General features: G+C 35.4%; 1 protein-coding gene across 3 annotated transcripts; it reads right to left on the bottom strand.

The window, feature by feature from the left end:
• Positions 1-2,193: 2,193 nt before the first annotated feature.
• LOC129806821 (AP-2 complex subunit alpha) lies at positions 2,194-24,430 on the bottom strand. Of its 3 annotated transcripts, none has more exons than XM_055855597.1 (9): positions 24,231-24,430; positions 23,923-24,009; positions 19,042-19,253; positions 18,774-18,967; positions 18,323-18,554; positions 12,956-13,474; positions 8,213-9,489; positions 3,485-3,695; positions 2,194-3,416 (listed from the first exon to the last, which is right to left on the bottom strand). In XM_055855597.1, exons 1-9 carry the CDS (start codon positions 24,256-24,258, stop codon positions 3,339-3,341), a joined length of 2,838 nt encoding a protein of 945 aa, XP_055711572.1. In that variant the 5' UTR covers positions 24,259-24,430; the 3' UTR covers positions 2,194-3,338. The 3 variants fall into 3 exon arrangements, with proteins under 3 accessions (XP_055711572.1, XP_055711574.1, XP_055711575.1); XM_055855599.1 differs by having other exon boundaries at positions 3,491-3,695; XM_055855600.1 differs by having other exon boundaries at positions 24,308-24,430.
• Positions 24,431-24,697: the final 267 nt, after the last annotated feature.

Below are 24,697 nucleotides of genomic sequence, written 5' to 3'. Positions count from 1 at the left end.
GCTCCAATATTTTGGTCAGTGACCAAAAGTTTTTACCGTGTAAACTGTTCCCGGCGGTCGAAATGGATAAAATTGGCTTGGCGCGATTCGAGGTCACCAGTAAAGAATCTCAGCTACCATAAGCTTATCTGGGCTTATCACTGTTTTTTTTCTATTTTAAATAGTCCGAGTGCGTAAAGCCAACAAAAGAAAAAATAGTTTGTTGAAATCGGTTAATAATGACTCCAGCACACCTTTTAGATCAGGAAAATTTCATGAACTCGAAATTCGAATCCCTTTCTTTCTCACATGTTTTGTTTTGCATATGACTATCTCATTCTTTCGCATACCAAATTCGATTGAGCTAAATTGCATTTGGAGTGATGTTTAAAAGAAGAAGAAGAGTACAAGAGAATGAGACAGACATATGCAAAGCATGTGAGAAAGAAAGGAATTCGAATTTCGACTTCATGAAATTTTCCTGATCTAAAAGGTGTGCCGGAGCCATAAACATTATAAATAGAGTCAGAACCCATCGTTAAAAAGATCTCGATCTCATATACAATACTAAAATTTAATCGAAATCGATTTATAAACACCGAAAATATGGTCCGGTCAAGACATTTTTGGTTATAGCTCAGGTCAGGGAACATCGAAAAGGAGTGCGACCCACCGTTGGAAAGGTCTCAAACTCAGCTACAACATATTAAAATTTAAAGAAAAAGCATCATCTAGTTTTCGAAATATTCGAGATTGATTAATCGAAAATCTATCTATTAATGGAATCTATTAATTGAAAATGTCAAAGGCTTTTGATAGTATAAGAAGGTTGATGGGTCTAACAGGAGATTTACGATTAGTAATTTTGGGAATGAGAAGTACAAGAGCTTGTTTCCAAGATATATGTTGCTCATAAGAATTATAGCCTCAATGTGAAAAATCATCTTGTTATAAATTTCATGAAATCGCGAGGGTAAATGTCCTAATTCAAAACCATTTTCAGACGCTTTTACTTTGACAGAAAATTCAACACATTAAGTTCACATTTTTTCTGAAGAAAATTGAGAGAATTACATAAATTTGCTCCTTGACTCTTCTAGAATGTTACTTTTAGTGAAAATTCTTTAGATATAATTTAAAAACTTCTTAAATACAAGAAAAATACGCGAGCGTAAAATGCTTCTATTGGAAACAAATTAATCCAAATGGAGACAAGGGAAATTTTCTAATTGGAGACAAACTTGCTCTAATTGGAGAAAAGCTTCCAAAACCCTGTTGAGTTGCTCTTGAGCGCAGGATTTGTTCTTATTCCTGGTCTTTTCTCCTTTCCTATCTAAAACAATAAGAAAGTCTCTCCAAAAAAAATCATATTTCCAGGGTTTCCTATTGAAGCATTTGCAGACACTTCAGAAAAAACCCTTTTTGTTCACGACATAGGTAATTATTTCATTTGAAAACTTCACGTACCGTTAAGAATAAGGATTAGCACTTAATTTAACTAAAATTTCCCAGAAATATGACATAAATATTAAACAAAATGAATAAAAAGCAGTCACCTCATTGTGTTTTTCATTGGAAAACATGGTCGATCGATGAAAAATTCGATGGTGAAAAGGTACACTTTTAATTTTTCTGAGAAATTAACAAATTTAAATTTGTGAATATGAATGGATTTTCGCTGTATTTGGAGCAAAATTAACTAAATAATGAAACTGTGGTATAGAAAATATATAAATATAATAGTTTAGTGCTGTGTTTATCATGAAAACAATGACGTTTCCATTTGGAATATGGAAAAATTTCCATTTGGAGCTGGTTTTAAATTAACTTAATTTACCCTACGATATCCTTTTAAGGAGTCATTCTGCGATTCCTGAATGTTTAAGAATCCATAATTGTATCCATTGTATCGTTCTAAGCAAATGTACAGTTTATTTAAACTTCTTGAATGTATTCTAGCAGTTCCTACAGTTTTGTTTTGAACTCAAACAGATGGCGCTATTTGAAATGAAAATTTTCGAGTTTTTTCGTTCAGTTTCTTACTCTGTAGGGTAGGCCCACTGGGTTTCTCATTTCATTCAGCGCCATCTTGCAAAGTGCAAGAAACTGCTAGAAATCGTTCGAAGATCGAAATTTTTCTGTTCGACACTGCAAAAAACAGTTTGTAGATTCCCTTTTCCACGACTTTTTTTTTCGAGGAAATAAATAAAAGTCTTTTATTTTTGATTTATCTTGTATATTGTCTTATTAATAATTTTTCTGTAATACATTTTATCGCAGTATTTGCTCAATATATGTATGACTGCCAACAGTAATATTTATTCTACGATATTTCATGAGTGTGATCCACCGCCTCATAATTCCAACGAAACTGAAGCATCTCATTCCAAAAATTAATTTACACAGGATTGAACTGAAATAATGCGACAGGATAAAGTATTTCCAGGAGTCTCTCATCCCTTTTTTCTGTCCTTCAATATTTCATAGAATTTTTTTCTCATAAATTCTACATCATTCGATTATTATTATTAATTCTCGAGAAAAAAAGATAATAAATTCATGTTCAAAAGAGGGTATAAAATGTAACGAAAAATATACAAAAAAAATAATAATAATAATAGAATTAGGATTAAGGACAACTCTGCAGCTCATAGGGTGCCTCTATTTATTTTTTTTTTTACACTATCTCTTCAATAGTTTTATTTCTTCTTACTATTAGCTTTTTTTAACTGTTTTTTTACTATTTTTTTTCTTTTTAGCAATATATGCTTAAAATTTTATTTTGCATATATTTAATTTCTCCCAAAAATTAGCATTTATTCTTTACAATTAAATTTTGAATACTTTTCAATTTTTCTTTGCTCTTTTTTTCTATCTTTAAATTAATTCCTCAAATATATTTGCAATTATATTCATTTTATATTTACCTTCCTTTTTTTCTATGTGATAAATCATTAATATAACCTTAAATTACTCTTCTTGAGATTATTATTTCCAAAAAAATTCTCATTTACATTTTTTTTTATTTTTCACCATTTGCTTTTCATATCAATCTTACTCACCTAAATGGGATTTTCTTGGGGGATGTAATTCATCTTCTTTTTATTATGTCCACATGGAGGATATAACCACATTATTTTCTGTAGTTTTTTTTTCTTGTCCAACTGAATCAAGAGAAAATATTTCACTTTTCTCAAACTTTTTCTTTCCAACGCGTTTTCGAAATCTCTGCCAAGAACTTACAAAATATACACAGTACAACAGGAGGACAAAGAATAACATTTAACGTCTAACGTTATCTCCGTATTTTCTGTCTTTTTTTTCACCTTTTTTTTCATTCACGCGCGCGCAAAAAAAACTTAAAATTGGTCAACAAGCAAATTACAAATTTCCTTCGTAACACTCTCCTTGCTCGATCTGATGGTCAATCGGAACATCTGAAAGGCAAAAGGTCATTCCCAAATTACTCTTAACAGCCCGAATTGGCAGTCTTGGAGTTACAGACTCTCACCTGTGCTTGCTTATTGGGCTCCAGTCTCAGCAAGCAGCCCACTTGCTGGGTCTGTGTGTGAATGATACCAGCGCAAACCATGTTGTCCGGATTGGGATCGATACTGTCAAGCAATTGCATCCCGAAACCCATTAATTTTGTCCTAGCTGCTTGTAAATCCAGCGGAAGTTGTGCCTTGAATACTTTTTGTGCTCGTTGGGATTCTCTAAAGACAGTTTTTTTTGTGTTTTTGGAAGAAAAAAATCAACACAACCAAATAAATCAGTGAATTCACCCTACACTTAGATTTTTTCATAAGGAAAATGCAAAATTTCACAAAATTTCACAATATTTCCAAAATTTCAAACCCCAATTTTTCAAGCTTGTAAAATAAAACTGCAAGATTATTATACTGTTGAGCATAATTCACAGATTTTTGTTTTCAAAATGCAAAATTTCATGAAAATTTCCAAAATTTCATTGGCACTTTTCAATTACTTATTTATGCAAATTTTCGCTGGCACATAGACAAAATTTCAAGGATGTTCTTCAATGTGAAGTGCATAAAACATTCAATGTGAAATAAATTGCCCAATAGTAGGGGAAACTGGGGCACCACCAAACACGGGGTAGCACCAAACATTGCAGTTTTTTAATCAGATATTCGACTTCTACGGACAAGACATATAGGAATTTATAGGCACTATAGGGATGCTTGTCCACTGAAGGAATGGTCGAGATAGTCCAAGTAGTTTAGAAATAAAAATTAGTGTTTGGTGGTACCCCGTGTTTGGTGGTGCCCCAGTTTCCCCTACTCATATTCCTTGACATCTTAAAGTTTAATAAACAAATTCTTGTTTTAAAAAGAACAAAGCTTCGTTAAATTTGACGAAGATTGCATAAAATCAGTACAGGGCGTCCCGGGAATACGCAAGTACACTTAAGTCTCCTTGCCTTGCATTAGCAGCTCATTTATGAAATTATTTTGGATTACCCCTTAATATTTCAGTGTTGCAGTGTTTCGGACAGTTTTCGAGTAGTTTTCGAGTAGTTTTCATGTCTGGCAACTTTGTACGCTAAACGTTCGCAGTTGGAAAATTCGAATGGGAAGCTAGATCAAACTCTTGCTATCTTGTTTTTGACATTCTCGCAATTTTTCGCAGTTTAGAATCTGTTCGAAACACTGCAACACTGAAATATTAAGGGGTAATCCAAAATGATTTCATAAATGAGCTCCTAATGGCAGGAAAAGATGCTTTAGTGCAGAGGCGTGCAAGAACCGTGCAAGACGTATTTCAGTGTTACAGTGTTTCAAACAGTTTTCGAGTAGTTTTCATGCCTGGCAACTTTGTACGCTAAATGTTCGCAGTTGCGAAATTCGAATGGGAAGCTACATCAAATTCTTGGACTCTTGTTTTTGGCATTCTCGCAATTTCTCGTAGTTTAGAATCTAAACTGCAAGAATGGCAAAAAGATAGCAAGTGTGCGATTTCGTCTCTCTGACGTAAAATAAAGAAATGAGTTTATTTTTGTAAAAATCTAGCATATCTTCTGAACTTGAAGGTTTGCAAAACGTTGTTCGAAATTTTCGTTGAATTTAACGAAGTAGTGTTCTTCCGGGGGCCACTTTCCTCAACAAATCTTCGCATTTCATGACTATGTCACATATAAGATTAATATTAAGATTAATACTTTCTGAACTGCGAGAATGCTAACAAAGGATAGCAAGTGTTTTATTTTGCCTCTCTCTTGTGTTTTGCTCGAAAACTGACCGAATCACAGTTGGCACGCATGGAAAATTGCTCGAATTGCCTGTAATACGATTCAGAAAGCAATAAATACGAACAGTAATATCTTACTCATCGTATTAATCCACTATAGTTTACTCTTTCTTGCACATGAGATTTTCCATTTGAAATTTTGCTTAGTATATCTCTTTCCGTCTTTTCTTACCCTTATTATTAATCTTATATGTAACACCACGATCAGAAGATTTCTGAGAAATGTCGTCACGCTGTTTGTCCGACTGTCCGTTCGGCTGTTGCCAACTCTAGAGGCCAAATGGTTAGAGATAACGACTTGGGACCTTCGAGGAACCCCCCATAAGTGGACCCAAGGATCGTTAACATGCCCCTCATTTTCCCCCTACTCCTCCCCTTCCCCTCCAAAAGCATGTTATTTGGGATTGCTCGAAAACGCGTCGTGCGATTTTTTTCATTTTTGGATATGTTTTAGAGATTACCCAGGCGGACATTTCTTGTGCGCAAATGCCGTTGAATCATTCCTAGTAACGGTTTTTCAAGGTCAAAGGTTAAAAATGATCTAGAGAGCGTATTACTCAACCAAATGGTATCATGTTTAGGCTCGTTGGAAAGGTTTTGGAGTTTCCGATAAAACCTAACCGATTCCAATCAGTCCTCAACCTGTAATGAACCGATTCATAACCCATAACTAATTTTTATTAGAAATTCAATTATATTACTCCTAAATTATTTTGGGAAATGCTTTGAGTGATATATAAATCGGTTCAAATCAGTTGTGATACCGTAATGAACCGGTTATGAACCGATAAATAATTTTTGTCCGAAAATCAATTTTATCACTCTTAAAATTATTTTGTGGGATCTTTTGAAAAATTCGAAAATCTATTTGAAGATCCAAAAAAGAGACTTTCTTACTTCTTAATACTTTCGCAAGGTCGCGGAAGTTATATTCTGTTCGAATTTCGAAGTGCTCAAGTGTCAAAATGTGACGATCTTCACATTGTTGTGACGAAAAAACAGAACAACGACGCTCACTGTTCTTGTCCCAGTATATAATCACTGCATAATCACTGAGTAACTCTTTTGCCAGTTTTGTAGTGTAATATTTGATAAATTGTCCCCATTATGTTCGAAAATTTAGTATGAAAATTTGAAATTGAATTTGAATTTTTCGAACTTCAACGACTTTTTGTGCAAATAGAGTTCCATTTACCTTTCATCCAAGACACTATTGGAGAATCAAAATCTACTTCTGTTTGGGCTCTGAGAAAATTTGCTTATCGTTGTCTTCTACGAATATCCAATACACAAACCATGTGATTTCCAAGACTTGAACCAATTTAAAGAAATTCTAAAGATTTCTTAGTTTTTAGAAACTTTCAAAATGGTTTCAGAAGTTTAATTCACAACGGGTTTACAAAATAAAATTTCTAAAATAAATTATTCAAGATCTGTCATTGCGGAAATTTAAATTGTGAATTTTGTTTGAAATTGAAGCAGTTGTTAAGGTGTTTCAAATAATAATCAATTTTGCATTTGATAAATTCATTTTAGTCAAGACCAATACCACTTATCTCGTACAACACCAATTACGCTTAATCCAAGACACTATTTCATTTTCTGAAGAGAAGCGAACTTGTCTTCATTGATTCATTTCAGAATTAAATTTAGATTAGTGAATAGCTAAAAATTTTCCCTGAAGGGGAATTCTGTAATTTTCGTGGCATTGTCACGCGTGAGTTCGAAACCTGACAATGCCATTCGAGCTTTTTTTGTCATATCAAATGAGTTCGAAAATGCAATTCATTGAATTTATAATGAAATCCCTTTACTTGATAATTTTATGAAAATACAGTACGTCTTGGTTGATTTGTTTAACAAAATTCATTGTCATTTGAATTGCCAGAAATCTCAAATATGAGACTTCAGACAATGCCACGTGAGCTGAAATGGCAATGTCACGGCTACAGAATCGCATTTTCGAAAAAGCTTTCCTAAGATTCGAACCCAATTTGTCATATGGCATCCCGTCAAATCATTATTCTACCTGCCGATTTTACTCTGAGGTTTTTTGAATTTTAACGGTATATTCCAGTGTATTCAGAGAAAATCTGTAGATTTTCTGCTGAATTTCTGCTAGAAAATCTGTAGATTTTCGGCAGAATTTCTGCAGAAAATCTACAGATTTTCGGCAGAATTTCTGCAGAAAATCTACAGATTTTCGGTAGAATTTCTGCCGAGAAAATCGGCATAGTGTCCATTACTTCACAAAAATATTGTTGATTTATGTAGAAACTGTAGGAGTTATAAAGAAAATGGTATGCTCTGCTTAACAAGCATTACCGATTAAACATTTTAAATAAGTAAAAAGATGCGAGCAAAAATACTAATTTTTTAAAAATCGCCCATGGAATGATACAAAAACACGAAATTTAGGTCGTTACTCTGCTTAAAGTTTTCACTTCACTTTTCTCTACTTGTAACACGGCGTCGCAGAATTCTTTATTTTATATAAACACCGTGATATCACAAAAAATAACTATTGAATTTTGCAAACTTCAGTGAAAAATTTTTCCATCTCTTCTGACACATCTTGTCTGGAAAGTCTGGAATGTAGAAAAAATCTACAGAAAATCGGCAGAATATCTACAGAAATTCGTCAGAGATTCGTCAGAAAATCTGACGAAATATTCTGACGAATTTTGTCCCAAGCCCAAATAAAATTCGTAAGAATATCTACAGAATTATCTGCAGATATTCTGTAGAGGTGTAGATTTTCTCTACAGAAATCTTAAAGATATCTGCAGATATTATTTGACAGGATTGCCAGAGCGTTACAGAATTCCCCTCCTGGTTACGTTTGTCAATTTGACAAGTGGAATGTGTCTCGGCTAAATATATTCTTTTTTTTAAGTTTAACTGTCAAATGGCGGATCTGGCTGAAATAAAAATGAAAGTAATAGAGAATAAACTGACTCACCCTCCGAGATTTTTCCACCTGGCAAAGAAGGATTCCCCATTCATCTCTGTCGGTTCGAAGAATTTATTTAGCGTGAGCGGAAGTTTGATGTTGACCTTCTGGTGAACGCCATTGTGCCTGAAGCTCAAATCAATGGATGGTGCATCGGCAAAATCTTCGATGCATTCAGCATTGAGGAGTTGCTGAATCTGTGCTCCAGCCTCCAGAGTCGGCTCCACTGCTTTTATCTGAACACTCAGCCTAGCAGCCGATTCTGCTGGCCACTGAAGAACCGGCGAGAAATTTGTCAATGGAGTTTGTGTCTTGTTCCCATAGTAGAGACCAAGACGTCCCAGATTCTGCCTGAATTCACTCTTAACGCCAATCTGAATGAGTTCATTCTCAAATAAAACTCCATTGTTTTTGAAGAGAAACTTCTTGGTATTGTAGACAACTGAAGCATTGTAGATATCACCAAGGACATCAATCAGCGCCCCCTGGCTGTTGGTCTGATTGCCCGAAGGTGGAGTACTGAGTCCAAGAAGATCAGCATTGGTACTGTTCGATGTGTGATTGCTGTTGACTTGAGTATTATTGGAATTTGTCACTGGAATTGGACTCTTATTCTCCCTAATCTCATTCTCTGGCACCCTTCCTGGCTTCTTCTTCTTCAGCAATGACAAAATTGAACTTTCCCTCTCCGGGAATGACGGCATCTCCTCCAGAACCGTGGCCAGAACATCTGTCGATGCCACAATACTCAATTGCAAATATTCACTGGCCCTCTGCTGCAACTCAGCATCGGCCGATCGCAAATTACTGTGCTGCCGGAAAACTTCCTGAATTGTACTCCGAATTTCCGGAAATAAATTTATGAACTTGATATAGGTGGACAGAAGCAGAGCTCGTGTCATGGATGAGCACAAATGGTACTTGGAATGCAGCAATTTGAACTGCACCATTGGAGCCGATCGAGAATCTCCGGCTATGAGATTCCCAAATTCACCCAAAATATACCCACCCACTTTAACCATGTTCTCATGACACGCCGGTGCCTGAAGAGCCTCAAAGACCGTCTTAGCGGCATATCCCTGAACTTCCTCGCGATTGATGACAATCTGAATGACCCGATACCAAACTTCCTCACTCACATAATCCCCAGCAATGCGAATGAGATTGAGGATTACGTCCACGTACCACGTATAGTCCGTGGCATACTTTTCAGCCAAAATTGCAACCTTGAGGACCATCTCCTCGCGAATGGAGTAATCTGCTGTCTCCAGATAGTTGAGCATTTCCTGCCGGACAAATTATTGATTTTCTTTTTGGCATGATTCATCATCAGAGAGGCAACATTTTTGTGAATAAATGAATGCTATTATTGTCTGCAAAGTGCCTCAAGGGGGAGGAAGAAACTGACACGGATCATTAAGAAACAATCGCAAATGGATGTTCACAGCAAAGTTTCCAATTGAAATTCAAAATTCAACTAATCAATAGACGAATTGTCTCAATTTGAAGCTGAAGTTATACGAATTAGGTATGTAAAGAGTCTTAGACCGTCTTCAGACTAAAGTTTTAGCCTAGTTTCCGAAAGTCTCAAAATCCTAAATAGCAACCAATTTAATTTGTTTTCTTTTTGATATTCAAATAGATTAATTCCCCTTAATAGTCCATTTCTAAGTCAAAATTTTCTAAAAATTTTCAAGTGACCAACAAACAACAACTTTTTGGTACATTGCAAGTTTACAGATTCACCGCAAAAGGCGCTATTATGCTTTTGCAAACCAATTCATAAACTTGGTTTACTGAAAAACAAAACGTTTGTAATACAATTTACCAATAAACTTTCGCCTTTTTTTTGAGTTTAAAGAAAGGGGTTTCGGTCAAAATTCCGAAAGCCACAATTCGGGAACCTAAAAATCCGAAAAAGCTGAAATTCTGAATGAATAAAAAATACCGAAAAGCCGAAATTCCAAAGACCAAAATTCCGAAAAGACCGGAATCTCGAATGATCCAAAATTCCAAAAAAGCCAAAATCCAAAATGAACCAAATTTCCGAAAAGCCGCAATTCCGAAAGCTAAAATCCCGAACACTAAATTGCTGAAATCCAGAATAAGTCAAAGTACCAAAAGTCAAAATCCTGAATGATCCACACACCCGAAAGCCAAAATCGCGGAAACAAAAATGCCAATGTACCAAAATCCTCTAAAGCCGTAATTCCGAAAGCCAAAGTCCAGGAAGCAAAAATCCCGAAAACTAAAAGGCTAAAATCCAGCATAAATCAAAATCCCGAAAGCCAAAATAGCGGAAGCTAAAAGGTTAAAATTCAGAATGAACTAAATTCCCAAAAAGCCGCAATTCCGAAAGCCAAATTCCCGGAAGCCAAAATCTCGAAAGTCAAAATCGCGGAAGTTAAAAGGCCAAAATCTAGAATGTACCAAAATCCTAAAAACCCGAAATTTTGAAAGCTAAAATTCCGGAACCTAAAATTTCAGAAACTAAAAGGCTGCTAAATCCCGGACTAATTCCCGAAAGCGAAATCCCGGAAGCCAAAATCCCGGAAGATAAAAGGAAAAATTCTGGAAGCCAAAATCCCGAAAGAGAAATCCGGGAAGCCAAAATCCAGGAAACTAAAAAGCAGACATCTAGAATAAATCAAATTTCCGAAAGCCAAAATTCTAAATGATCAAAAATCCCGAAAGTGAAATCCCGGAAGCCGAAATATATAAAACTAAAATCCCAAAAACTAAAAGGCCAAGATCAAGAATTTACCATAATCTCGGAAAGCCTCAATTTCGAAAGCTAATATCCCGGAAGCCAAAATCTTGGAAGCCAAAATTCCGAAAGCGAAATCGCGAAAGCCAAAATCGCGGAACCTGAATTCCAAAATTCAGAATGAACCAAAATCCTAAAAAGCCGCAATTCCAAAACCAAAATTCCGGAAACTAAAAGGCCGTAATCCAAAATAAAAACAAAGTCCCGAAAGCCTAAATACCAAATAATTCAAAATCCCGAAAATTCCAAATCCCGCAGCGATATCCCGGAAACTAAAAACTTAATAGATAAAGGCCAAAATCGAGAACAAACTAAAATTCCGAAAAATCGCAATTCTGAAAACCAAAATCCTGAAAGCCAAAATTCCAAAAGATAAAGGTCAAAATCGAGAATAAACTAAAATTCCAAAAAGCCGCAATTCTTAAGACCAATATCCTGGAAGCTAAAATCCCGAAAGCGGAATCTCGAAAGACAAAATCCAGGAAACTAAAAGGCAGAAATCTAGAATAAATCAAATTCCCGAAATCCAAAATACTGAATGATCAAAAATCCCGGAAGCGAAATCCCGGAAGCGAAATGCCGGAGGCCAAAATCCCGGAAGCCGAAATCCAGAAAACTAAAATCCCGGAAGCCAAAAGGCCAAGATCGAGAATGTACCATAATCCCGGAAAGCCGCAATTCCGAAAGCTAAAATCCCGGAAGCCAAAATCCTGAAAGCCAAAATTCCGGAAACTAAAAGGCTGAAATACGGAATAAATCAAAGTCTCGAAAGGCAAAATCTCGAATGAACTAAAATTCCACAAAGGCCAAAATCCTGAAAGCAATATCCCGGAAGCCGAAATCCCGAAAACCAAAATTCCGGAACCTAAATTCCAAAATCCAGCATTTAAAAAAAATCCCGAAAAGTCGAAATTCCGAAAACCAAAATCTCGAAAACCAAAATTACAAAAATGTCGTAATTCAGATTGAGCCGAAATCAAGGAAAAGGAAATTATCTGTGTTTTGGGAAATTATTAGTTTCGTTTTGGGACAAACGGAAATTTTCTGTGTATAACAAAGGGCCATTTTGACTATTCCGAATTTTCACTTTCAGAATTTTGGTTATAATTTTTTTTTTTAATAAGTTAATCCGTATAAGGCTTTTTTTAATAAGGAAAAACAGTTTTTTTTTTCAGAAAATGAGTTATTTTTTACTGCTCGAACTCAAAGATAAAGCATTTTAATGTAATTCCGGTTTTTCACCTTTGTCACGGATCAAGAGTAAAAAATATGGGCCTCCGGTGTTCGGTGACCCTCCATAAAAAGGTATCACCCTCCTACTTTCCCTGAATTCTAACGATTCTCTCCGGAAACTTCGGATTTGTTCAAACTTAGATTTTGATCGGTCATCAATCGGTAAAGTATCGGTAATTGATTTATTATTTTTAAATTATTGCTTTTCTTTCAACTTTACAGTTTTTTTGGGTCTAGAGACCAAACGGTGAAAGATATGAACTTACAGTCTTCAGTGACCCCGCCTTAAGTGAACATGATCTCGAACCAATTGATTTAGTTCATATTTTTTACAAATTTTTCAAAAAAAGAATTGTTTAAAAAAATTGTTTGTAGCTGGAACTTTTTGTTTTTTTTTTTTTGTATCAAACCTTTTAAAATATTTTTCTAATGATAATTTTCTTGTCCTAAAGTTGGCGACTAGTTAAATTTTGTAAAAATTAATTTCTTAAAAATCGATATTTGAGGAGAAATGATCCTTAAATAGTCAGTTTTTCCTTTCCCCGCCACAAAAAAAATTGAAGAAATTATTTAAATAAAATATGCCTCTGTTCAATCAACGAGCGATTGCTTTCAGTGAAAACCTCGCTCGTTTGGCTCAGTTTGCAGAAAGCAAATAAAAAGCTGCCAACGCAAACTTTTTAATGCTAAATCAACAAAAATAAAACTTGTTGGAGGAAAAAATAGAGAAAGAGAGAATTCTGTGGACTTACCTGGACAATTTCTTCGGCATTGCTTCGGTCGCACATGGCATAGAGCAAATCCACAGCCTGCTGACGCACCGAAACATCCTTTTCCATCTTCATGCTGAGAATCACCACTTCCTGGTGCTTCTTCACTGCCTCGTGCGAGAATTCCGATGTGGCCAAATGGCACATGGACTCGAGTGCCAAATAGCGCAAATTGGTCTCACGATTGCTCAAAAACTGCCCCAGCTGATTGCACGCACGCACCAGGAGATTCGGCTCACTGTCGCTGTGAATGATCAAGTTGATGGCCTCAAACAGCACCGCATTCTTCGCATTGCTGTGCTGGACTTTTTTGCTCTTTGGTGGCTCCTGCGCCTTATTCAGAATCGTCTCCAGGCACTCATTGAGTCGGCCCCGGACACCCGGATCCTCCGTCACCGGATTGTAATTCTGCAGAAGGCGCAGCAGCTTCACGGACAACCACGGAGCCGGCACGAAGTAGTACGTGTAGTCCTGCAGATCCGTGTAACTCGCAGTCACAATCTGCAGAGGAAAATTGACAGAAATTTTCCATTTGTCCAAAGGAAAATTGAAATACTAAATTTTGCTGAAAATTAAAACTCTATGGAACATTTAAACCTTGTATGCTTGGCGCTCGGTAAAATTCAAAAAGGGACAGATAATCCTAACCGGCTTATGTAGGTGAGATTCTTAACGTGAGCTAACTCGGAGTGCATGCAAATTCGATTTGATGCTGAAGTAGGGAGACGCCATTCAGTTATCTTGAATCAAATTCGTGAAATTATACAAGTTTTGTATTTGAACCAAAATGTCAAGGATTTGGATGAACTGACAGAAAAGTGTTATATGGGTGAAATGTAGACCAGAATGTTCTCTATAATTTTGCCGTAGAACTTGAACTCATCGATTACTCAGAAGCCAAGATAAGCGAGGTTTTTTGTTTCTTAACTCGTTTTTTCATCCAGAGTTCCCCAAGTAGTTATTTGTTGAACTTCAACTATATCAAAGAATTGTTGTATTTTGCGGGACTTTCCATTTAAAACCCTATTTTAAGTGTCTTGGTGGAGTAGAGGCAGTCAAATTGGCATCTGAGTGATTTCAAAGCGTTATTATTGGAAAAATCAATTTTTTCACACTTAAACGGCAAAATCGGAGTGATAGCGTAGTCTGAGCGGAAAATGATGTATGGACGAAATGTAGAGACAAATGTGCTCTACAATTATGTTGAAGTAATCATCAAAATCGGTTCAGTGACAGTCGAGATAATTGAGGTTATGTGATATTGAAATTGGTTTTTCGACTGTGGCGCCCCTGGTGTTGGTCCCACGAAGTTCAAATATTCTAGAAAGTTGTAGCATTTGGTGAGATCTTTCGTTTAAGCCCTCATTCATCAAAATCGGTCACATAGAACCGGAGATATGATTTTTTGAATTTCGTGAACTTTGACCCCTCATATCTCCGGTTCTATTGAAACCACAGCGCACATACGCACCATTTTGGAAACGTCCTAGACTGGACTACAACATACTAAAATTTCATTAACTTGCACAATGCCGTTTTTGAGAAAAGTGACTTTGAATTTCGATGAATTTTGACGCTATCACAGCGCCACCTGTGGTGACTTTTTGAACTTCCATCTGAAAGTGCTCATCGATACGAAACCAAAAAGGTAAAATTTAGGTCGCTATGTTAATTAGAACCGGAGATAGAGGCCGGTCAATGTTCGAACTTTGACCCCTTATAGCTCGGGTCAGGGGTTTTAGATCGACTTAAGGTTTTTTTTGTTTGATAGGTATAATCAACGGCTACAACATACTAAATTTTCAGCCCGATGCACAATGGAATTTTTGAGTTATTTAACTTTTAAGATTTAAAAATTTTCTTTTTAAAAAAAGCGCCCCTAGCGGTGGTTTTATGAACTTGCGATGTTAGAAGAGGAAGTGGCATTTCACGAGAGCTTTCTAAAAAGCCCTCACTTTTTAAATTCTGACAATTAGAACCGGAGTTATGGCCATTTTAAGAAATTTTTTTTGGACCCTTATAGCTCGGGTCAGGGGGGTCGGGGGACCTTAAGTTTGGTATTGATGGAAAGCTCTAAGGCCCAGCTATAACATACTAAAATTTGAGTCCGCTGAATGCCATAGGGGCGGAGCTATTGAGAAAACAAAAAAAGGGGGGTCTTCAAAATGGCGGAAGGAGGGGTGGGGGGTGGGGGGTCTATGCACCAAGTTGCAATTTTCACCCGATATATAACCTTTGCCGAAAACTGCAAGTCGATATCTTTTTTAGTTTAGGAGCTATTAAGCTCCAAAGAGCGGCCGGCCGGCCGGCCGGCCGGGAACGTAAAATAGCCACATATATATTCGTGATCAGGAAGTGGCGAAACACATTTTGGCCAAGTTTGAGGTCGATCGGACGACATGAAATTTTGTTAGGATTATAGTAGGTGAGATTGTTAAGAATCTCACCTAATAGAATTATCTTGATATAGAGCCTTAAATAAGTTTCCGTGTATTAATCCCGGAAGCCGAAATCCCGAAAACTAAAATCCCGGAAGCTAAAAGGCCAAGATCGAAAATGTACCATAATTCCGGAAAGCCGAAATTCCGAAAGCTAAAATCCCGGAAGCCAAAATCCTGAAAGCCAAAATTCCGGAAACTAAAAGGCTGAAGTACAGAATAAACCAAAGTCTCGAAAGCCAAAATCCCGAACGAACAAAGGCCAAAATCCTAAAAGCAATATCCCGGAAGCTGAAATGCCGAAAGCCAAAATTCCGGAACCTACATTCCAAAATCCAGAAAAAAAAATCCCGAAAAGTCAAAATTCCGAAAGCCAAAATGTCGAAAACCAAAATCCCAAAAATGTTGAAATCCAGAATGAGCCGAAATCTCCGAAAAGGAAATTTTCTGTGTTTTGGGAAATTATTCAATTTTTCATTATTCATAAAACAACTTTCAATACTCAAAATCTAAGATATTTTAGCTTTTAAGAGGGCGTGGCTTATTTTTTAATTCGTGCATTTTTCTTGATAATGAAAGTTTGAGATTGATATAACCGAAAAATATCACAGAAACTCTCTACAGAATATTTAAAATTCAAGAACTACAAATTCCATTTGAGTGCGACTTTAAAAAAAAGGGACGAGGCCTAATTTTTCTTAAAACAGTGAATAATTCTATGGATTTAGAAGAAGTAAAAAAGAATTTCATCAGTCCAAAAACCAGCGTTTAAGTAGCACTTTTCGGAAAACGATCCAGTTACCCCACCTTACTATAGAAAAATTATTTTGGACTAAAGAACTGGGAAGAGTACTTCTTTATTATTTTGTATGCGATTTAGAACTTATTTACTTCACCATATAACTATTTAAAATATTTTTTCTAAAGAAGACTGAATAGTTTTTGGCCACGTCTCTTCCAGAAAGAACATCCAATAGAAATTATATGTTCTTGAATTTATTATTATTTAATACACGGTTTCTGAATTGCCTTTCGAGTAAACCGAGTAAACGAATCCTGCCATTTCATTCTAAAGAGAGACTCCGTGAAAAAAATAAGCCACGCCCCTAAACAACTTTGACTTCTTCGTATCTCTGATATCTGATATCTCCGTCTGTCTTTTTTTTTCTTTTTGGAAATCATTCTTATTATTCGTCTCTCTCTAGCTTAGGACAATAAGATTTGGTCAAAAGGCTCTTTTGAAACAAAGATCTTTAGAAATGCAAAAACAACTTAAAATTGAATCTTAGAATAAAGACAATCAAATACTTTTTGGGTATTATTATAATTTGCTCATTGGGACTTCGGGTACCTTTTACTGCTCGAACTCACAGAGAGCGCAGTTATATAAACCACTTTTTTTCAACTTGTGATACGGCTATAGCCCAAACTGTAAGAGATATCAACTCCCGAAAAAATATTTAGGGCAAATTCAGGTCAAAAAATATTTCGACCACGCCCCTTTTATAGTTTGTACAATAAAAATGAAAGTAACTGAATTTTTAAACTCTGGATATCTGTGCAAATTTTCGAGTAAAACTACTCCCACAACTGCCATCATTTTAATACCAGAAGAACTTAGACAGATTTTCTGGAGAAAAAAAATTTACTTATTTAACTTTTAGTAATTTGTAAGTATTATTTTGTATTTTCCCTATCAAAGTGCATTAATAATAGGCTCTCTTGAATCAGAGATCTTCACAAATTCAAAGTAGCACCTCAGAATAATGGCAATCGAAGACATTTTGAGTAATATTTCTGTCATTTGCACTTCTGTATTTGGCTATGACAATTTTATTTTAATCTGTTAGAAGTTATAACAAATTTTAGGCCACGCCCCTTTCACAATGTTTAGTCCATAAAAATTAAAATAATTGAATTTGTAGTTTTTGAGTTTTTGTGCCACTTTTCGAGCAAAGTACTCTTATCATTTCTTTAACCAATTTCAAGCGAGAAGTTGTCGATACCCTGATGAATATTTAAGCCACGCCCCTGCAGATTTCTGTATACATCATCTTTTTGTTTTTTTTTTAATTGAAACAATCAAGAATTTTATTATTCACACAATCTACCATCGCGGAAAAAATCTTGGAGCAAAGAAAATTGGGAGAAATTTAATTTATTATTTTTGAAGGGGGCGTGGCCAATTTTCCCTAGGCTCTTTGAGCCGTTCCAAAATCGAACTTCGGATCATTAAGTCTCAATATAAGGCCTCAATCAAAACGGTTTCATTGAGGCCATTTATACTGTCGTATTAGATTCAGACTGAATTGTACCAAAATCCGATTTTGGGATAATCCAATCTCAATCTAATGCGGCGGTGTAAATGGCTTCTTTGTCTTTCCACTGGATTTAAAGCTAGGTAGTTTGCTTTTAGGGCAATTAAGTGCGTCTTTTTTCAATATTAATTTTGATTAGAGCTGTTTATGAAAAAAATAAAGTGGGCGGTACTTATTTTTTTAGGACTCACGCCCATTTAAGTTAAATTCGATAATTTCAAAAGGAATTTACCAAGGAAAAATATATCAGTTTTTCTTTGGTGAATTATTTTCTATATATCACTTATTTTTTTAAGCGCATTTTGCATAATTTATCTTAAAAATTTTCACTAAACAGCAGTAAATTCATTTAAAGTTTCTGACTGTTTAATGCACATTTGCTGAAATTTCCCAAATCTACAAATTGTGTGTAGTCTATCGGATAATTGGGAAGCAGGTCAAAAGTCAATTTCACATTTTCCCCTCACAAATATTTTGCACAATAAATTTGATAATAAATAAATGTAGATTAGGCATGAAAGTCAAGTTCATGAATAAAATGAAATTAAATTGCGAGATAATTCTGCTGAAAAAAAAAATGGGAAGTGACTCACCCTGGAGAGACGCGAAACGGCTAAACTGACGCATCCCTTGTACTCCTCCGGATTCTTCTTGACCAGAGCATCAATGAGACTCGTGGCAGCTGTCACGACTCCCATGTGTTGATCATTCAGCAGATGGATTATCCGGCTGGTCCATTCGCCGCCCGGAATGATGTCCGGACACGTACGATAGAGACGCAAGAGACACAGAGCTGCAGATTGCTTCACCACGTCCATTGTGTCTCTGCAGTGAAAAATTTTAATAACCTTCTTCAGTTGTCTTGCTTTCAATTTCATTCTGAGAAAAATGCTTTTTTGCCATGAATCATTTTGTTACAATTTGTCAAAACTTGAAGCATATGCACATGAAGCATATGCACTTGAAGCATATGCACTAGAAGCATATGCACTTGAAGCATATGCATTATGTGATAAAAATGAAAAGTCTTTTGAAAAGACTTACCCAGAGACCAGCAGCTTGGGAATCTCATTGGAGAATGCCTCAGCCATATCGCGACTCCCAATATTAGCGATGCACTGCAATGCCAGATTGACATTGATGGGATTCCTCGACTGCAGATCATTCTTGATGCTCTGGATGATCAATTTGATCAATTCACTGTTTGTATTTACAAGCACCGAGATGAAGAGATAGCCCTAAACAGCAAAGATACTCAATTGATACTCAAGCGAACACTCTTGATTGAATTCGCGCGAAAGAAATGACTCACGATCTGTTTCTCGGAGTATTTGTTCGATGAGAGGAGATTGACCGCCTCCATGTGACCAAAATCGATATCATGGCCCAGGAGGAAGATGAAGAGCAACTTGCAGACATATTTCTTCTTCTGATACCCATCCAAAGTCTTGTCTCCCTTGAATTTGCTGCGAATATTGGCCAGCTCCTTGTTTATCCGCTTGATTTCTGCTTCTTTGCTTTTGCCTGTCGCCGTTTTAAAATAGAAAATACCCAAGTAACACAAATTAGCCACTTTACTGACAAAAATTTCCCTGATGGTCTTATAAACGACTAATAAAGGGTATATAGAGGGAAAATCTAACAATCAATCCAAAATGCTGAATTTTTACTCTTAACGTATACTTCAGTCGAAATAAATTCCGTAAAATAAAATTAAAAACCCAATATAATTTTCAACAAATTTTTATCGAGAAACCTTGTTAATATTAATTTACTGTTTCAATAAAAAAATCGACTGGAAAAATGTCGAACTTTTAACGATTTATCTTATTTTCCTTGTTATTACAGTCGAGTTCCTCGAATTTGAACGACGGTTGAATTATATTTAATAAAATATACTTGTTTAAAATGTATGAAAGACAAGATTTCCAAAGATAAAGTTTCCAAAAAACAAAAATTACCGAAGACAAAGATGCCAAAGACAAACTGGGAAAAACAAAAGTGTAAAAAACAAAATGGAAAAAACAAAGATTCCGCAAACCGTTCGAATAATGTGAATTTTCTTTTATTTTTCCTTAGAGACTTACACATTTCTATTAAATATTAGTTAGCTTTTAATCAATTATTGATAATTATGTGATTAATTATGTGTAAGTCTCTTAGGAAAAATAAAAAAAATCACAATATTCGAAGACATGAACGTTCGAATGGAGAGTAATTTCCCTTATAACCCGGAAATGTTCAAATTTGAAGAACTCTACTGTAGTTGTTAAATATGTTTATTGTATAAATTTTGTAAGAATCTTATAAGTCTTTAATAAGAAACCTATAGGAAAACTATTACTGGTAAAGTGCGCCAATATTTCCTTTCTAAAAAATATAAAAAGTATGAAGTAATTATTATAATCTGTATTTGATTTATTGATAAAAAATGCCTGCACATTATGAAACGTCATTGAGAAATATCGGCATGAAGTGAAATTATTGAAATAAATTTGTTTAATAGCTTCTATATGGTCTCTATACACTAGAGATATTCATGTTCAGATTGAAGGAAATTCCCTACATTCCCTATAGAGGTCAATACACTAAAGAAATTAATGTCCATAATGAAGCAAATTGCTTACGATTGAGAAAGAAAAATTGTGAAATATTGACATACAGTAGACTCTCTCAAATTCGGGCATATGGGACCGAAATGTCAACCGTATTAGACAGAAATTCGGGCGACAAAATTTTTGAAATGCAACGATTTTTTATTTATGTGCATATAGATATTGAGTTTACACACTGATATATAATGTAAATTGCATGAAAATTCCTCAATAATGCAAAATCACATCAAAACTAAGACAAACCATGCCAAATTTGAGCATATTTGATTTATTTGATAATCATAATCAAACTTGAAAAATGACAACAAACTTTTTTCAAATGTAACCGCTGACCGAATTAAAAAGTAGCCCGATCTTAAAAGAGCCGAATTAGCGAGAGTCTACTGTAAATTTCTTCAGTGTGTAGAAGGCATAATAGCCTCTACACATTGTAAGAAGTTTTCGTCAATATTTGGCATATTGAAACATGTTTGAGTTCTTGTGTAGAGAAAACTGTTAAAATTTCTTGAATATTGACAAATACACGTAATGGCCTCTATATCCTACAAAAATTTATGTTCATATTGAAGAAAATTCCCCACGCTTGTGTAGGAAAAACTCTTCTAAATGGACATAGTTTTTTCTAGTGTGTAGAGGTAATGGCCTCTACACACTAGAGAAATTTGTGTCCATATTGAAGAGTTTTTCCTACACAAGCGCAGACAATTTGCTTTCATATGGGCATAAATTTCTCTAGTGTGTAGAGGCCATAAAGGACATAAGGAAAGATTTATGTACATATTCAGCATTATTGAAGAAATTTTACCGGATTTCTCAAATATTTCTCGTAGTGCTTTTGCCTCTACACACTAGGGGAAATTAGGTCCATATTGAAGCAAATTCTCTACGCTGGTGTAGGAGAAACTGTCCAATATGGACTTAAATTTCTCTAGTGTGTAGCGGCACGTATTACTATATTCCGTAGAGGCCATTATGGCGTCTACACACTAGAGAAATTTATATCCATATTGAACAGATTTTCTTACATAAGCGTAAGAAATTTATTTCAATATGGACATAAATTTTATTAGTGTGTAGTGGCTATTAGAGACTGTAAGATGTTTTCGTAAATATTGAGCAGGAAAAATTATTAAAATTTTTTCAATAATTCCAATTATATTGACAAATCCAAATTTATGTCAAAACTTTACGCTATTGAAGGAATTTTCATAGTACGAGAGGCGTAAATGGCGTAAACAATTTGCTATTAAGGCCACTAGGGGAAAGTGCTCTCCCTTCGAACGTTCATGCCTTAGAATAATGTGAATTTCTTTTGTTTTTCGTAAGAGATTTACACTAAAATATCACGGAATTACCAACAATTGATGATAAGCTAACTAATATTTAATAAAAATATGTAAGTCTCTTAGGAAAACTAAAGGAAAATTCGCCTTATTTGAAGGCATGAACGATGCATGATTCGAAGGGAGAGTACTTTCCCCTAGATATTTTGTGAGAAATTTATGTCCATATTTCGCATATTGACATTTTCATTTGAAAATGAAAAAAAAAATGAAAATTAAAGAAATTTTGAGTTTTCTCTATACTGATGTAGACAATTTTCAAATATTGCCGAATTTTAGTGTGTAGAGGCCACAGAGACCATGTGAACAAATATTTCATTAATTGAATCCATATAATGAATCTATCAATATTGATGTATTTTCTTCAATAATTTTATTTTCACAATTAAAAGTGAAAATTCGATAAAATTCTATATAATTCATGTGTGTTTTGTACAAAATTAATCAGTAATTAATTTTTTCGGCTAATGGCCTCTACACATTGGGAGCAATTTTTGTCAAAAATTGCTTTTTTGAAGGAAATTCCCTGCAGCGTTGTAGGGGGAAACGTCAAATTTCTGTCAAAAACGCAATTTTTGACGAAAATTGCTCCCAATGTGTAGACGCCTTAAGAAAAATGCTCAATTTGATGAACATTTGTCCGAAATAGTAGCCATGACTATGTATAGAAAATGATTTAAATAATCGAATCCGTATTTTATCTTTCAAGATAAATGTGGAAGCACTCTCTCGTGGGGTTCAATCAATTAGAAACCAATATTGAACTACTTCAATAATTTCATTTTTCCATCAAGAGCATTTGAATTGTCAGATTTTGACAACAACTTTAGCCAGGGGGGTGACATTATCTCTGAAAAATGCGACCAGTTTTAGTGTAAAGTTTTTCCTGTACGTAGATTGCCAATTTGGGGTTTTGGGTTGCCTCTTCGTTATTAAATTGGCTTTTATTTTGTATTAGTATTTTTTGCTAACTCATTCTACAATGACAGAAAACGCAGAAAACACTTAATAAACTCAATTTTTTTTCGCCACGCTGGAAACATTTGGGAAACATAGAAAATGTCATGCCCCTGACTTCAGCATTATTTTGATTTATTTCAAAATGGTAAACTTGTAGTTTCTCTTATTTTATCCTGATTCTTTAAATTGAGCGCTTTTTGTGGAATTTACAACGACTTCGACGCCCAAATCTTTCGATAATTTGGATGACATTTTGCCCCAAATGCCCGATTGAGAGAGAGTCTACTGTACCCGGAAATTTTCATTAATTTTTAAAAAAGCTGCTCAATTAGAGGTTGCGGATTTAAGAATATTAAAACATTTTACTAAGCCAGTAGAGGGGCATTAACATAACTTCAATAATATTTTGCAGTAGATTGATTAGTATTTTGGTTAAAATGGTCAGTTCTACCTCCAGCACATCTTTTAGGTCAACAAAATTTCACGAAATCAAAATTCTCATCTCTTTCTTTTTTCTTCTTCTTGTACGAATCGCAACAAATCCATTTTACATCAAATGCAAGTGTTCTTATTTTCCGAAAATTATTAATTTTTAATTGAATAGAAAAATAATAAGTAATCAAAGGCAAAATTTCAAATGATTCTTGAGTTTCTTGACCAATTTTGAGTGATTTTCTGACCAGGAAATAATTATTGCCTTCCGTTTCTTCAATATTGGGCTTTTCAATATTATTTTGACATAATTTGCTTAATGTGTAGGCAGCTTTAGGAATTGTGTAGTGAAGTAGGCCATGAATCTACAATATTTTTCAGAGAATAAAGTGCTTCTTGGGTAGGAAGCAGGATGAGGTTCTAGGCAAAAGATATGCTAGTGGAAATTGAGCGGATTTGCGAGGGCAAAGAGCAAAAAAAAAATATTGTGTTAGTAATAATCTTATCGGAAGGTTTTCTTGGTCTCTTTCTCTCCATCCACAGCTTCTGAGAGAGAGGCAATCCTCCCATTTTTGCCTCAGGCCAGACTCAATAGGCCTCTGCACGCCGAGACCAGAGTCAATGGAGATGCTCATGGGCAGCTCTCTTTATCAGGGTAATTGAATTAAAGTGGCCACCGAGAGAAATCTTTCACTTTACCGTACTCCACGAGACCCTTTCCGGACACACAAACACATGCATCTCTATCCCCTGCCAATCCCGCATCCCGCCCTCCCTGGGCACAGTGCCCTGTGTCCCGGACACTGACCACATTCATGCCAATAATCTCTCAATTGCACTTACAGTTTCTTATGTCCGAGATGAAGACTGCAAGTCCTCTCATTCCATCTCCACGAACTGGTGCCATTTTGCTTCTCGTCACTCGACTCTCTGCAAGAAGAAGACACAACCAAACACGTTACACTGCCACTTTTCACCCACTCCCACCCCCAATTTTCCCGGAAAATTGCACATAATCCCTCATGCTGAGCCCCATGGGGCACCCTGTGCCATTTTCGCTCCAATTTTTTGCGCAAAAGACCTCCATTGAGGGCCCTAAATAAGTTTTGGGGCGAGAATCTCTGACCCTCCCCTTTTTTGTCAAAACTCACTCGCACTTTTCTCAGGTTTCTCAACCATTTTCCACAGCTTTCCCACGTGAATATCACCAAAAACAGCCAATACTTACGCTGAATGCGGACGAATGCAAATAATTTTGGCTATTTCGACGGTATCGTGCAGAAATGAGGAAAATTATTGATTTTCTTGCTTCAATCTGCCGAATTTGCACCACACTGAAGTTTATGCATAACGTGGTCGGGCTGATTCATTTGAAAATGGCAGTTGGTACACTGTCAATCATGGTGGATGCACCGAGGGAAACACATTAACATTGCATAAGCACGCATATTCAACTCTGATTTTTTTTTTCAAATAAAAAATTCAATGCTATCTTAATATATTCAAAAGAAAAATTAGAGAACAATAAATCCAAAGACTACTTCTTTACAGCTTCTCGAATTTATTTTAAAATGTAAAAATGTTAATTTCGTAACAAAAATAAATTAATAATCTAGGG

This window comes from Phlebotomus papatasi, chromosome 3, assembly GCF_024763615.1.
Source record: "Phlebotomus papatasi isolate M1 chromosome 3, Ppap_2.1, whole genome shotgun sequence".
In the NCBI taxonomy this organism is placed as follows: domain Eukaryota; kingdom Metazoa; phylum Arthropoda; class Insecta; order Diptera; family Psychodidae; genus Phlebotomus; species Phlebotomus papatasi.
The sequence above is the reverse complement of the archived record's forward strand: the minus strand, read 5'-3'. Positions and strand labels throughout refer to the sequence as shown.